This window comes from Acipenser ruthenus, chromosome 7 (genome assembly GCF_902713425.1).
Source record: "Acipenser ruthenus chromosome 7, fAciRut3.2 maternal haplotype, whole genome shotgun sequence".
Classification (NCBI taxonomy): domain Eukaryota; kingdom Metazoa; phylum Chordata; class Actinopteri; order Acipenseriformes; family Acipenseridae; genus Acipenser; species Acipenser ruthenus.
The window spans coordinates 58,913,161-58,926,361 of NC_081195.1; the positions used below are offsets into that span (position 1 = coordinate 58,913,161).

Genomic DNA, 13,201 nt, shown 5'->3' on the forward strand with positions numbered 1-13,201 from the left:
TGCACCATGTAAATCCATACATTGAAGGAAGAATTACTAGTCACGATGAGCAAGACAACTGGTCTGATAGACTTTGACAGAAGACTACTGTAGGCGCTGAACAGTCTGTGTCCAAGACTGCACAGATTGCTTATGTTTCATGAGGAACTAGGTATGACAATGTGGTAAGACATGGTCTATATTTATGTCCCCAATACAGGCCGGTGGTGACAAGGCTTACATAAGGAAATACATATTTTAAAATAAAGGCGACAATAAACCAAGATTCCCACAATTCATCCAAGTAGCAATTTATTATCAAATGTGTCACTGGTGGTGTATTACATGTTCAGCATGCTTTGTATCTGTGCTGTTTCAATGACTGTGTTTAAGTGTTTTTAAACAGCTTTATTTACTGTAGATACAGGAAACCATGAACTGTTAACTCAAACTTAGGTTATCACAGTTATAAAAATAATAATAATAATAATAATAATAGTTTTCTATTGGCAAGACCTATTATATATGCAAATACGTTTCCACAGACAGAGAAATGTATACAAATAACATTTTTTAAAATATAAAACAGTAAATACAACACTTTACTTTTTTAACTGATCATTTAAAAAATTACATATACAGTGTGTAGAGGGATGGCTAAGGCAATCTAATGCAAAAGGTTCTGCATTTATAAAAACAACTTACTAAATAAAAATGCAAATGAGCAAATCCCACTGAATTTTGGTACAAACTGTACAAAAATAATAAAATACCATTATTCTTTGTCTGGCTGACCTACCACTACATAAAACCAGTAGACAAATACTGGAATCAAATGACAAATGCAATGCACTTTTTTTCAATACTCAATTATTATTATTTTATTTGGCAGCTTATGTAATTCCTGCAGATATGGAACATTATTAGTCACAATGGAGAGCCAACAAATGTGCCAACCAAGAATAAGGGAAATGACTCGCTATTATTACTGTAGACTGCAGTGAAAAAATCTGGAGCTATTCTTTCCAGTGGAAGCCGATTCTAATAAATGTGCCGTCCCTGAGCAAGGTGTTCAAAGACAGGTGATCACAGAGAGAAGAAAGGAGCTGCAAATTCTGCATTAACTGTTATTGAGTGAGTCATGTTGAATTTGCACAGGGGAAAATAAATAATAAACCCTTCTTGTTCCTCGTGGACAGTTCATTTTTTCTTCGTGATTGGTTAACCTTCTTATGCTAACCCTTGTTCATTTGAAAATCGAAATAGCCACCAGAAATGTTTTAATGTAAAATAATAATAATAATAATAAAGAAACGCCTTGGGCAATCTGAACTACTGTTTGTGAAAGGAAAATCAAGCTGTTAAATGATACAAAAAAGTAAGCAAGAAAGTACTCCAAGATGTACCCAAGTTGTCTGTTACTAGTCCTGTAATATAAACTGTTTTATTTTTCTTTCACAAAATAGATGCAGATTGCTATTTGTCGTAAATATGCTTAAATCTAAAATCTGGCCCTTGATTATTCCTTTTTTTTATAACAATTTGTTTAGCTTGGCCCATACATAATTTTTTTTTTTTGGTTAACTTTTTTGCTTAGTTTTATTTTGAACAGGTAGGAAATGCATAAATGAAGTAATAAATATGTAACCTCCTCCACACAAACTGCCAAAATTCAGCCACCAAAAAAATATATAAAACATTATTTACACAGCAAACAATATGCAATGACAATTGTGTTACCCTGCACATGGTTAATTTTTTTTAATAAACTTTATAAAACCCTGCACCAGGAGCCCTTTAGTCCAACACCTTCGTATCCTCTATGATTGCACCACTTCACATTGGAGCTTCTAGGGAGGGAGAGCACCAACAAGATGTCACTGTTCCAAGGTCACAACCTCCACTGCCTGTCCATCCAGAGTCATGTTGTTGTCTATCCTGGTGGTGACAGGCGCCATGGCAACCTGAACCGGTCTGTTTCCCTGGGCTAGGCTGGTGACCACAGTCTGGTACATGCTCACCGGTATCTGGACAAGACCTGAAAAGACATACAAAATAAATACATTTACAGAAGGTGTCCCACACCTGTTAAAAGCTTTCCTTCACTATCCTAGGTGGTGGAACAAAGTCTTGCTGATCTTTCAATCAGAAAACCCTCGGACTCCCCCAGGTCAACAAATAAAAAGAGGCTACTCCACAATGATAAAATATATAACCTGAAATGAATAGTTACCTGGACCCCTTCACACAAGAACAAGAGGGATGTAAAAATGTAACATACATACATACACAACGCCACCCTATAGCATCTTTTAGAAGTTTTATCACAATTGGATAAGCAGTTCTATAGTTACATGTAAAACAATGAAGTGTGACATACATGCATGGACATCGCCACTATATCCCCATTGCCAGTGATAGGAATCCCTGGCATAGGGAATAATTAACCATTTATTCATGGCAGCCCCCAGCCACATTAAGAGGACTATCTTCTGGTGAACCAATTTTGTTTTCTCACACACAGTAGTAAGGATATACACCACAACAAATAAATCCAAAGAAATTATATAAAGAACAGTATATTTATTCCACACAAGGGTCCTGATCGCTGTGTGCAGAGAAACCCCACGGCTTGAAGGGAATATTCTGTATTATTTGTCACTGCTAATTAGGAAAAGACATAGGTTAAAAATATATTAAAAATAAAACATTTGACCAATATCCCTCTCCTAATAGTTTTCATCCCCACTACAGATTCCCCTTTGCTGATGCAGACTGTTCATCTCCTCCTCTTAGATCATTGATTAAATTGCACAGATACAACAAGGGTGTCTTTCATTTGCATCTGGTCTGACAAGTCCTACGATAAGGCTAATCTTTTTTTAATGTCATTAATTAATTTTATTGTATTGCTATAATATTAGAAATTTCAATGCAGTACTAAGCATCAATACACTAATTATTATTGTTATTAATATTATTATTGTTGATTATTATTATGAACTATGTGACAGTCTGTGGCGGCAGCAACAGGGCAATAGGATTTCTCCAGGTCCAATTAACCTCACACCTAAATGATTAGTGTAAATTGGAATGTTCTTGTTTTAATATTATTTCTCTAATTAGTGTATATTGCAGACCAATTCATTTTTATTGAGAAATTGTTCTTAACCCTTTTCTTTAATTAATGTTTTACAGTATGTTGTCAGCACATACTAGCTTACTGTATCAGCCTCCTAGGTTTTTAACAATTACTAGATGTTTAGCTTAAACAACTCTTTCTTACAAAACAAGGACACTTGCACATTGCAACACTACACCTTGCAGGTACAACAATGGACTGCAACCATCATCATCAAACAATGAGGATGTGTCGATGTGTACTGCATACTTATTTCACACAGCATACTTAATACACACACTATACTATGTTAGTTTTTCATTTAACATGTTCATCGAATATAAGATTGAAAATTTCGCACACACCCAGCAGGGCTGAGACTCAGATATATTTTTTAAGGACAGGGATAGTAACGTACAGTGATTTTTTATTACCATCAAAACACACAGAATGTAATCACAACAAGAAATGCTTAGAAAATTACAGTACTTTTGAGTACTGAAAAATGTTATGATCTACAGAGATTTAATCTGATGAATAAAAATATTAATTAACTAACAAGAACATGTGCAGGATAAAAAAAAAAGTATTTCAGGAATATAACAGATAATGCATGCATTACTATGCAAAACAAAAAAGGTTTACAACTTGCTATTTTTTATTGAAAGTTACAGGACACATGGCTATGAGGCAATAACTTCTGTAATGACTTGATAGTTTACTGGCTGTCCCGACTGGTGCAGTTTGTCTTGAATCAAAGATAGTAGCCCAGGGCATGTTGTCAACAAGACCGTGCCTGCAGTGCGGAACAATCGTGCGATTGAGCCGGCAGCTTCCAGCCCAGCTGTTTACTGCTTGTGGATTACTGCAGTCACATGAGCTTCTTTAGAGCAACACAAGCTGTCGCAGGCTAAGGTTAGGTCACTGGAAGATTTTAGCAAAGAGAGAGATACAGTTGCCCTCTGCAGCAGACCAAGGCCAGGGCTTATTAGGGGGAAAAAAAGAAGAAAAAAAACAGTAACCGGTAAATGGTATATGAATATCAGGAAACATTTATATAAATGTTACAACTTGCACAGACCTTCATGATCTCCATTTATCGAAGTGATTAAAAAAAATATTTTTACAATAAATGTAGTTATGGGTTTGATTGTTGTGGTTTATGGCCAGTTCCCTGTGAACAGGAGTCCATCACAGACCCACCTTCACAAATTGCATATTTTCTAGGAGTCTGGACGGTCCTTCTATGGCAGAACTGACATTAATGCTGCTGCGTGAACCAGATATCACATTTGTTGAATAATCAATCTATAAAATGTATCCAGAGCCAAAAGACATAGATTACTGCTGGTATAAGAATATTTGTATAGACATATATTTTTTTGGGTGGGGGGAGGGGGGGTGGGGGGGTTGGGTATGCAAACTACTGTACATATTGCACTAATGGTACAAGGGGTCCTGATGTCCACTTCTTTAAATGTAGTTTTAATACCCGCTAATCAGCTTTAATTTTTAAATACAACCTCAGTTCCTGTTCATTCCCCTAATTCAGCACACGTGATGTGCAGACGGCCTCCTGATTAAACAACTACAGTACCAGCAGTGACAGCTGGTAGGGTGATTAGTCTATGGACTGATAATGGAGTGGATCAAAGCTGTTTAGGTGGGTTCCTGTCGGGGCTACAAACCTCACAGGGACGATCGTAGGGGGGAATTGGCAGTATGTGGAGAAGAGAAGGACATTGACTGGGGTGTTCCAGTTCTATGGCTCTACTACAGCTAAAGATTCCATGTCAATTTCAGTTCCAGGAGCTGTACAGTATATACTGTCCTCTGTTTCTCCATGGTTTCACTTTTTTTGTGGGATATCAAATATTTTATAAAAATGGTTCAGAATTATCCAGCGACCTGATTGGATAATGCACATTCCAAACTGGGTATTCAGCACATTTCTATTCAATGCTTCCTTTATCTAGCCATATTATAAGTGGACCTAGATATCCGTGTTAGCAAAAAGCAATTATGTGGCTAAGAATGTTATGGCTTAACATTCTATGGATTCAGCCAAAATTCTAAAGTATACAAGAAGCATAAAGTGCATCCATTCAATGGAAAAGCAGGACATGTAACTTTTTGTTGCACCATTCTGTACAGTTAGGAATTATTGCAGCTTCAGTTCAATATTTTGTTTTAATAAACACAAAATGATAATCAAAATAAGATATGCTAGTAATACGCACATCCCTCACTATGGATATAAATAACACATAACTGGTGGAAGTAACAAAAAAAAAGAAAAAAAGTAGGTCTCAGATTGACCAACAGCCAAAGCATGTCAACGGCATCTTATTGTGTTTATGCACAGTGTTTTAGGATTGAGACAAAACTCTACATGTGTCTGAACTTGAAACACCAACACACAGAAAAAAAGGTTATGAAGATAAACCACTGCAAATGTCATGGTCTGAAACAATAAAGAATCCACAAAAATCCTTGCTTTTGTAGGATTTTGAAAAACAATAAATCTGTTGTTTTGTATTGCAATGCCCTCTGTGGATTCCATTACTTTGACAAGTTGACTAAATTGGAATGCGAAGCTACATGATAAATTACTGGTAATTCTGTACAGCATTTTGATTGCATACACCCCTGCCATGTCCCTCAGGTATACCAATATTAGTAGATTATAACAAAATAATACACAGCGTTTCTAAACAATTCTCACCATTACCTACTGCTTTAGCAGAGTATACAGCAGAGGAGGAAAACCGTCATAAACTGGACTATTGCCATATGCTGTTGGCGGCCTAGTAGTAAAAGAGGTATTTTTGTATTTATTTTGGAAGCAGGTTAACTGCATGAATTTCCATGGGCACTGCTGCCCTCTTTGTAAGCACCCATAAGATGGGTAGGCTCAAACAGCATAGGAACCTGGGAGCTCCTTGTGTAGTGATTGGGTGTGACTCATGAAGGCTGTAAACTCTCCAATTCTAATGCAGTGTGACAGTAGTTTATTAAACCTCAGACCAATACAGTAACCCTTACCCCACATAAGGAAATATATTTATACATAATTAATTAAGATACCAATGCTCCCCTTCTTTGCAGTATTCTGTCAAGAAGGATGTACAGTAATAGGGATGAAGGTTTAGGCCTGTGATGACCCTTTGCATAACATGTTATCATTCTTTTACTACTACCATTCTTATTCATGTCGGTTTCTTCCTGTTTGATCCCCATTCCCGTCTCAAAATGCTAATGCTTTACACCTATAGTGTGCTTAGAGTGGAGCAACTGCAACACAAAAACTGTCAGGATGTGACCAATTGTAAGTCAAACTGTGGAACATCTAAGAAGACTTCACTTTAGATTGCGTTTATTCTTACAATCTATATCAGCTGTGTAAATTCAATAACAAAAAATATATAAACATCAAAGTGTACCGTTAGCGTCAGGGACGCCTGTAAGCGCTCCAACAGCAGCCGCAGTCTCTCCCGCAAGCACAATCTGCCCCCCTCCATGTAGGGTTGCTTCAGCCAGTGTAGCTACTGCATGGGCGGCTGCTTCACTGAAAAAAGAAAAGCACACACAAACACTTACAGACTTTTGGAAGCAGAGAAATTAGCCAGGCAATACAGTTAGTTTACAACACTGGTTAATTAACAATGTGTGAGAGACCCTAGCTTGATTAAATAAAATCTCCATCAGAATTTACTTGAGGAAAGGTTTGACAAATAAACATACTGAGCTAAATGTGTTGGAGAACCATACTTGAAAACCTGGCTGGATACCAATTATTGCACAAGGATGTTTATGTATACACCAAGCAAAGGCAGGTGAAACAGCACAGCTAATCACGTTAAACAAAGTGCAGTCCAAAGGCTTATGACCAGGAGGAAAAACACAAGTGGAGAAACTACTTAATCTAAATCATCTGAGAAAAGGACTCAAAAGTAACTTGAAAGACGCACATTGAAACTAAACACATTAAAGTAAGCAGGTATAATAAAAAGTAAAATCAGTGGCATTGACACACACACACACAAAAACCAGGAGGTATCACCCGGACATCATTAGCCCTTCACTAGAACGCACTACCCTAGTCACCGATTTCCAGGATTATAAATAATCCAGTGCTGAAATGTATTTTTAGCTTTATTTGTGTTCAGCAGCAGTGTATTTTTAAACACGGGACTTTATTGCAAATCAGCAGTTATGAACTGGACAATGGACGCCCCCGCAGTGTGTCAAAAGCCCTGACGTCTGTGTGTCACGTGCTGTGAGGCTGCCTGCCATGTCAGTGCAGATTTGGTATTGGAGAGATCAGGCCTGGCATGCTTGTGGCAGACAGAGACTTGTGCATTCCAAGGCTGATTCAAAGGAATTGTATCGCTTTAAGCTTAGAGCTGGCACAGAACCAAAAGATACCACCTACAGAGAAGACTGGGTCTGGGAATTACAAAAGTGATACACAAGAGGCAGACTAACACCCTACATCAGTGCAGTCTCACAAAACATTCAGCACCTTGTCCCTCCCATTCACAACATTTTCCTCCACCTCTTTTTTTTTTTTTTCAAATGAGTCAGAATGCAGCTGAATACATAGAAGAAACTTGAGTAAGATAACCTCAGTTGATTATTATTATTATTATTATTATTATTATTATTATTTCTTAGCAGAGGTCCTTATCCAGGGCGACTTACAGTTGTTACAAAGTATCATATTGCAAAATATCACATTGCAAAATATCACCTTACAGATAAGAGCAGTTATAAGGTACAGTAAAATCAATAGAAAATAAGATCAAATTAAAATAAGAGCAAAATGAAGAGTACAGTAAATAATTACCTTTAAGAGCGCATTTGACTAACAGCAGTTAAACTTATAGTAAAGATATTTCCATTAAGAGCATGTAGTAAGTACGATAAATGGTTAAACACGATTTCAAGTAAGAGCAATTACAGAAAGCGTGGATAGATACCTTTAAGAGTAAAATCAACTACAAGATACAGAAAATAGTTATAATTAAGAGCAGTAGTAGAATATGGCAAACTATGGAGCAGGTCAGTGCAAGTACAAGAAGATGCAAGTACTGATACAATTGGGTGCCATCTAGTCCAGTATAGTAGATGAAGGTCAAAGACACAAACACCCAACACTGTCCTACAAAACTACCTCAGTAGGGCAGCAATACTGTCTGCAAGGATGCCAGCACTGCACAGTACAGTAGTATTCTCCACAGGGTCAGTGAATCCACTATGACAGTGACCACATATTTATATACAATACTTGGATATCTTGAAATAGCAGTCCACAAAGAATATGGCTTATAAGACTACTCCCAAATGATGTATAAGGCCATTCAAATACCCAGGGGCTTCAACATGCTATTCAATAAAACTGAAGACTATATTCAAATTAAAAGCATGGCTCTTGAAAGAAAATGGTCCACTGAAGCTTGTTATATTAGTTTCAGAGAAATTCATGACACACCCATTTACTGACATACTGATGATTTAGTCATGCCACCTAGTGGGAAGGAAGTATAACACCAACAAAATCTGTTGTAACTTATTTAATATCGAAGCACAAGAAGCTTTTTATTGATAATTTATTTTTATGTATTAATTTATTTTATTAATTTTATTTTCTGTAAAAATACTATAAATCAGTGGAAACGGCAGAACCTTAATCATCCTGTTAAGGACTCCATCGATGGTTCCAAAACATCTTATAGAAAATAAGTCTAAACTTTCAATAAATTGCACACTACATTTTGCTAGAACAACTCCCTCTTACACTGGTAATTTCTAAAATGTCTTCACTACATTACAGTATTTCTGAATTTGGAATGCCAATTTGACCAACAGTTTAGCCATGAGCAAGAGGTGTGCCCTTATACATGTTTAGTGGGAAGTAATAAAGAAAAAATAACTAAAAAGTATGTATTATACATCTCCTTACAGCACTCTACAATTACCACCTTAGAAATTTCAGTTGGCTTAGTCTCAAAACCAAGGGCATTTCTAGGGTAATGTGGCCATAGAATATGATAAACCTGCAGTTTATCCTTAAGCTATCCCTCATGGGACTGGCTGATATTAATATATGATACACACAGGAGCTTGTTGCCTTTAACCAGTGGTCCTCATAATATTGCCTTTAACCAGTGGTCCTCATAATATTATATGAGTCATTTTCAATATTTGGGGAATAAAAAAATATAATTATAGTATTTATTGAAGCCATCTGTAACTCTCCTTTTTTGTGAGGCCTACTGGCTTAAATTTTAAAAACACTCTTAGAAAAGCTTGTTTAAACTGTGCAGCCCTTCCATCCCTTTGAATCATTTACTTTTGGGTCCAAAGAGACTTTTATTTTTTAATACGAGTAAGGAAATGTTTTTTTTTTTTCTTCAAAGAGTCGGAATGCAGCTGAAGACACAGGAGAACATGAGTAAGATAACCTCAGCAGCTGAAGGGCAAAGTTAACAAATAAAAACCAAAACATTGCTGTCCTTCAAAACTACATCAGTGGTGCAGTGATATTGTCTATATGGACTTGTTTTGATGGTCTATTATTCAGTCGCACAAAGCAGTCTGTTTAGAAAACAGTAAATTTACTAAAACCTCTCAAAGCCAAGCTATTACTGTGGTTTAGTTTCCTGAGCGATTGGCCTGTGCTAAGCTCACTTCAAAGCTGCTAGGAGTTTATTTCTCATGAACAATTCGTTCTTTTTGTCCTGCTGGCGGGAGTGGCAGGAGGTGTGCCAAACCGTCTTTATACAACAAGGCTTTTTCAGCTGTGATGAACTCACTCATTCAAATTGTAAATACACATGAATGAACTCCTCTCACATGGCCTTAAGGGCAAATCACAACTGCAGCTTAGTAACTCTTATTTTACTGAATAGCCTTTTTCGTTGCATGTGGGACAGAAAGCAACCTAAAAAGAAAACACTGTCTTTCAAATCAATAATTATATCTCTCTGCAACTGCAAACAATCTTCAATAGCAGCAACAAACAACACATGGTGTTGGTACCTATTGGTGATAAGAAAGAAAGAAAAAAACAGCTCTTGCTTACTCTCCCTTTTGAGCTTTTGATTAGTGGAGGCTACAGATTTTTCCAGCCTGCACCTCACAGCACTGTTAAAATGGAGCACAGAGAACCAACAAGCTATTAAGAGGAATATTCAATCAAAAAGCCAATGGAGACATACGGTACAAGGTGAGGTACGTTACAGGTGGGGCTGACACAGTAAGTCAAACTAGGAATCAGGGAAAGCAAACATAAAATAAAATTATAAAATCGGCTATGTTCTTCATAATGGAACTAGCAGTTTTACAAAAAGGTAAAGTAATGATACAGGAGAAGAACATCGTTCTCTGCTCACTGCTTCTCTCGGATGCCTGTTTAGTCAGACAGCAGAGAGGAACTTTACAGAATGTTATTCCAGGACACACACTTACTTTTTATTCACTCTCTGCCCTCACAACCCATCAGCAAAACACCTGCTATTTACACTGAAGGGTCCAAACACCTGCTTGTCAATTGTGTGCTATCAATATGATCACAAAGCTTCTACAAAACGTGTTCTGTCCTGGCCTGACGGTAAATGCTTCTGCAAATATTGATATAAAACCTAAATATTAGTATATCCTTTATTGTGATAACAGGTGAGCATTACACAAAAGTGCAGTGCACTTTCAATCCCTAACAAGGCATCTAGGGAGACAGCTCAGCAGAAGGATTTTGCCTCTGACAGGACAATGAGCCACGCACATGCACACCCTGACATCTATCCACAGAGAAGAATACTGCTGGATGATGACATCTGGACTAAAATGAACTCATATGTACTTGCAAATTACAGTGACACCTCTGTTAAGGGACCAACAAAATATGGCCTGAATAGTCGGTGGGTTTGATGTTGAAGGTCTATTCAGAAAAGAAAATAGGAGGCACTTTTTTTACACAGAGAATTGTGAGGGTCTGGAACCAACTCCCCAGTAATGTTGTTGAAGCTGACACCCTGGGATCCTTCAAGAAGCTGCTTGATGAGATTCTGGGATCAATAAGCTACTAACAACCAAACGAGCAAGATGGGCCAAATGGGGCCTCCTCTCGTTTGGAAACGTTCTTATGTTCTTAATGTTTAGGGCTGTGCCGATTTCATTGTGTGTGGATCAATCGTGATGCTTTCTTTACATCATAAAAAAGGGCTTGTAACCAGGAGGTCCCCGGTTCAAATCCTGGCTCAGCCACTGACTCATTGTGTGTGTGTGTCCGTGTGTGTGTGAGTGTGTGTGACCCTGAGCAAGTCACTTCACCTCCTTGTGCTCCGTCTTTCGGGTGAGACATAATTGTAAGTGACTCTGCAGCTGATGCATAGTTCACACACCCTAGTCTCTGTAAGTCGCCTTGGATAAAGGCGTCTGCTAAATAAACACATAACTGTACTGAGGTGGCTTAAAGTGAAGTTTCACTGTATATACCAGGGGTGGCCTGGTATATTCAATTATTTTCTTAATTGGTCAACACTAACATGTTTCCCAGTTCTTTGGCCATTGATAATTTAAAGAGACCAGAAAACCCACAGGACTGTGGCTCTCCAGGGCCAGGGTTGGCCACCCCTGGTATATATATATATATTAAATTTTGTATTCTTTAGGTCGAAGTCACAGAAATATGTGCTAATTATCTGAAAATGTTTTAAACTGAATCACTTTTACCATTCTACATTTAATAAATGATTTATTATAAATGACATATTCTACATAATTCATATGTAGAATATATGTTATTCTGGCAAAAAACATTAGGAAGCAAATTAAACTTATTAAAGCTGTAGTCCATTTGTCATATTCTCCACATCTAAAAAAAACAAGCACGAAATGATTCAAGTACAATCGATATAACAAATACAGCTACGTTGTCTTTTTTAATAACCCTTCCGACCACACATCATACTGACTAATCAAAACAGCTACCCAGCTGTTTTCAAAGTTAGTAACAAGCTCTCCAGGGGAAGAACGCATGTGGTGCAATCAGTGTTTACAGTAATAGGACAGTGCTGGGACTAAGCGTGTACTGTGCTGGAAAATGTGCTGACCACATCCCCAAGCACTGTTGCATCAATCACGTAAATCATTAATCTCATACCTGTGCTGTCTTTGGAGGATGCTGTTACCTCCATGCAATACAGGTTCCTGGAAGGAAAGGCTAACTTGTGGATCTTGTGACAGTAAACCATTTAGGTTCATTCACTATTCTCTGTTTCTTCAATTTAATTTGAAAATAAAAAAAACTGTTTTTATATATTTTTTTTTATTGAAAATGAATATAAATGTTTAAATTATACAGCAACCCCTATTTTGAAGCAAGCTTAAAGGCAGATTTTAGAAGAGAAATAAAAATAATTTAAAAAAATCCTCAGAACAATATAGGGTTGTTTGATGAGTGGTGGAGGCCATGTTTTTCAATTGTACAAAAAGGTACATTTGGATTTGAAATGAATTTTAAAAAGGAGATTTATTTTTCTGTCACAGAAACACAATTTTTGTTTTTGTTTTTCATAACTAGACAGTCTAACATGCGAGCAGCCAATGTTGCTGAGGTGTTTTTGTAATATTTGATGTTTTTGTAATATTTTTCTGTTATATATTGCTACGCGTGTCTGTGTTTTCTTAAATTCAATGTAAAGGCAAGCTTGTGGAACATTACTTTTAAGGACAGATTCCTTATCTGGGTATGATATATGTCTACTCTTCTGTTGCAATCTTTTGTAGTAATAGGTCTTATTAGCAGGGTGTATGTGTGTCTAATGTGTGAATTACAAGCATATTTATTAGAAGGACCATGAGGATTAGCTATAATGAAAAGTTACAAAAAGTAACAATTGTTTAAGAATGATGTAACCACTGGTTCAGTATAAAAAGGCTTGTTTATATATCCTTTGTTAGACCAGAGGAATGAAGACTGCACACTCTGTTGTCTCCGGAATTTAATAGCTGATTTTAAAGTTTAATATATTAGTATTAAACTGACTAATTGACGTATTGAGAAAATCATTTGGGGTTAATAAACAAAATAAGACA

At 36.9% G+C, this 13,201-nt stretch overlaps 1 protein-coding gene across 7 annotated transcripts in view; it reads right to left on the bottom strand.

The window, feature by feature from the left end:
• Positions 1-274: 274 nt before the first annotated feature.
• Positions 275-13,201, bottom strand: part of LOC117415389 (nuclear respiratory factor 1-like) — a 32,209-nt gene continuing 19,282 nt past the window's right edge. For 6 of the 7 annotated variants that reach the window (XM_059027418.1, XM_034025668.3, XM_034025666.3 and 3 more), the window contains 2 exons: positions 6,544-6,668; positions 275-2,017 (listed from right to left, as the gene is read on the bottom strand). In XM_059027418.1, the coding sequence (XP_058883401.1) occupies positions 1,857-2,017; positions 6,544-6,668 (286 nt within the window). In that variant the 3' untranslated portion in view covers positions 275-1,856. The other variant, XM_059027420.1, reaches the window with a different exon arrangement.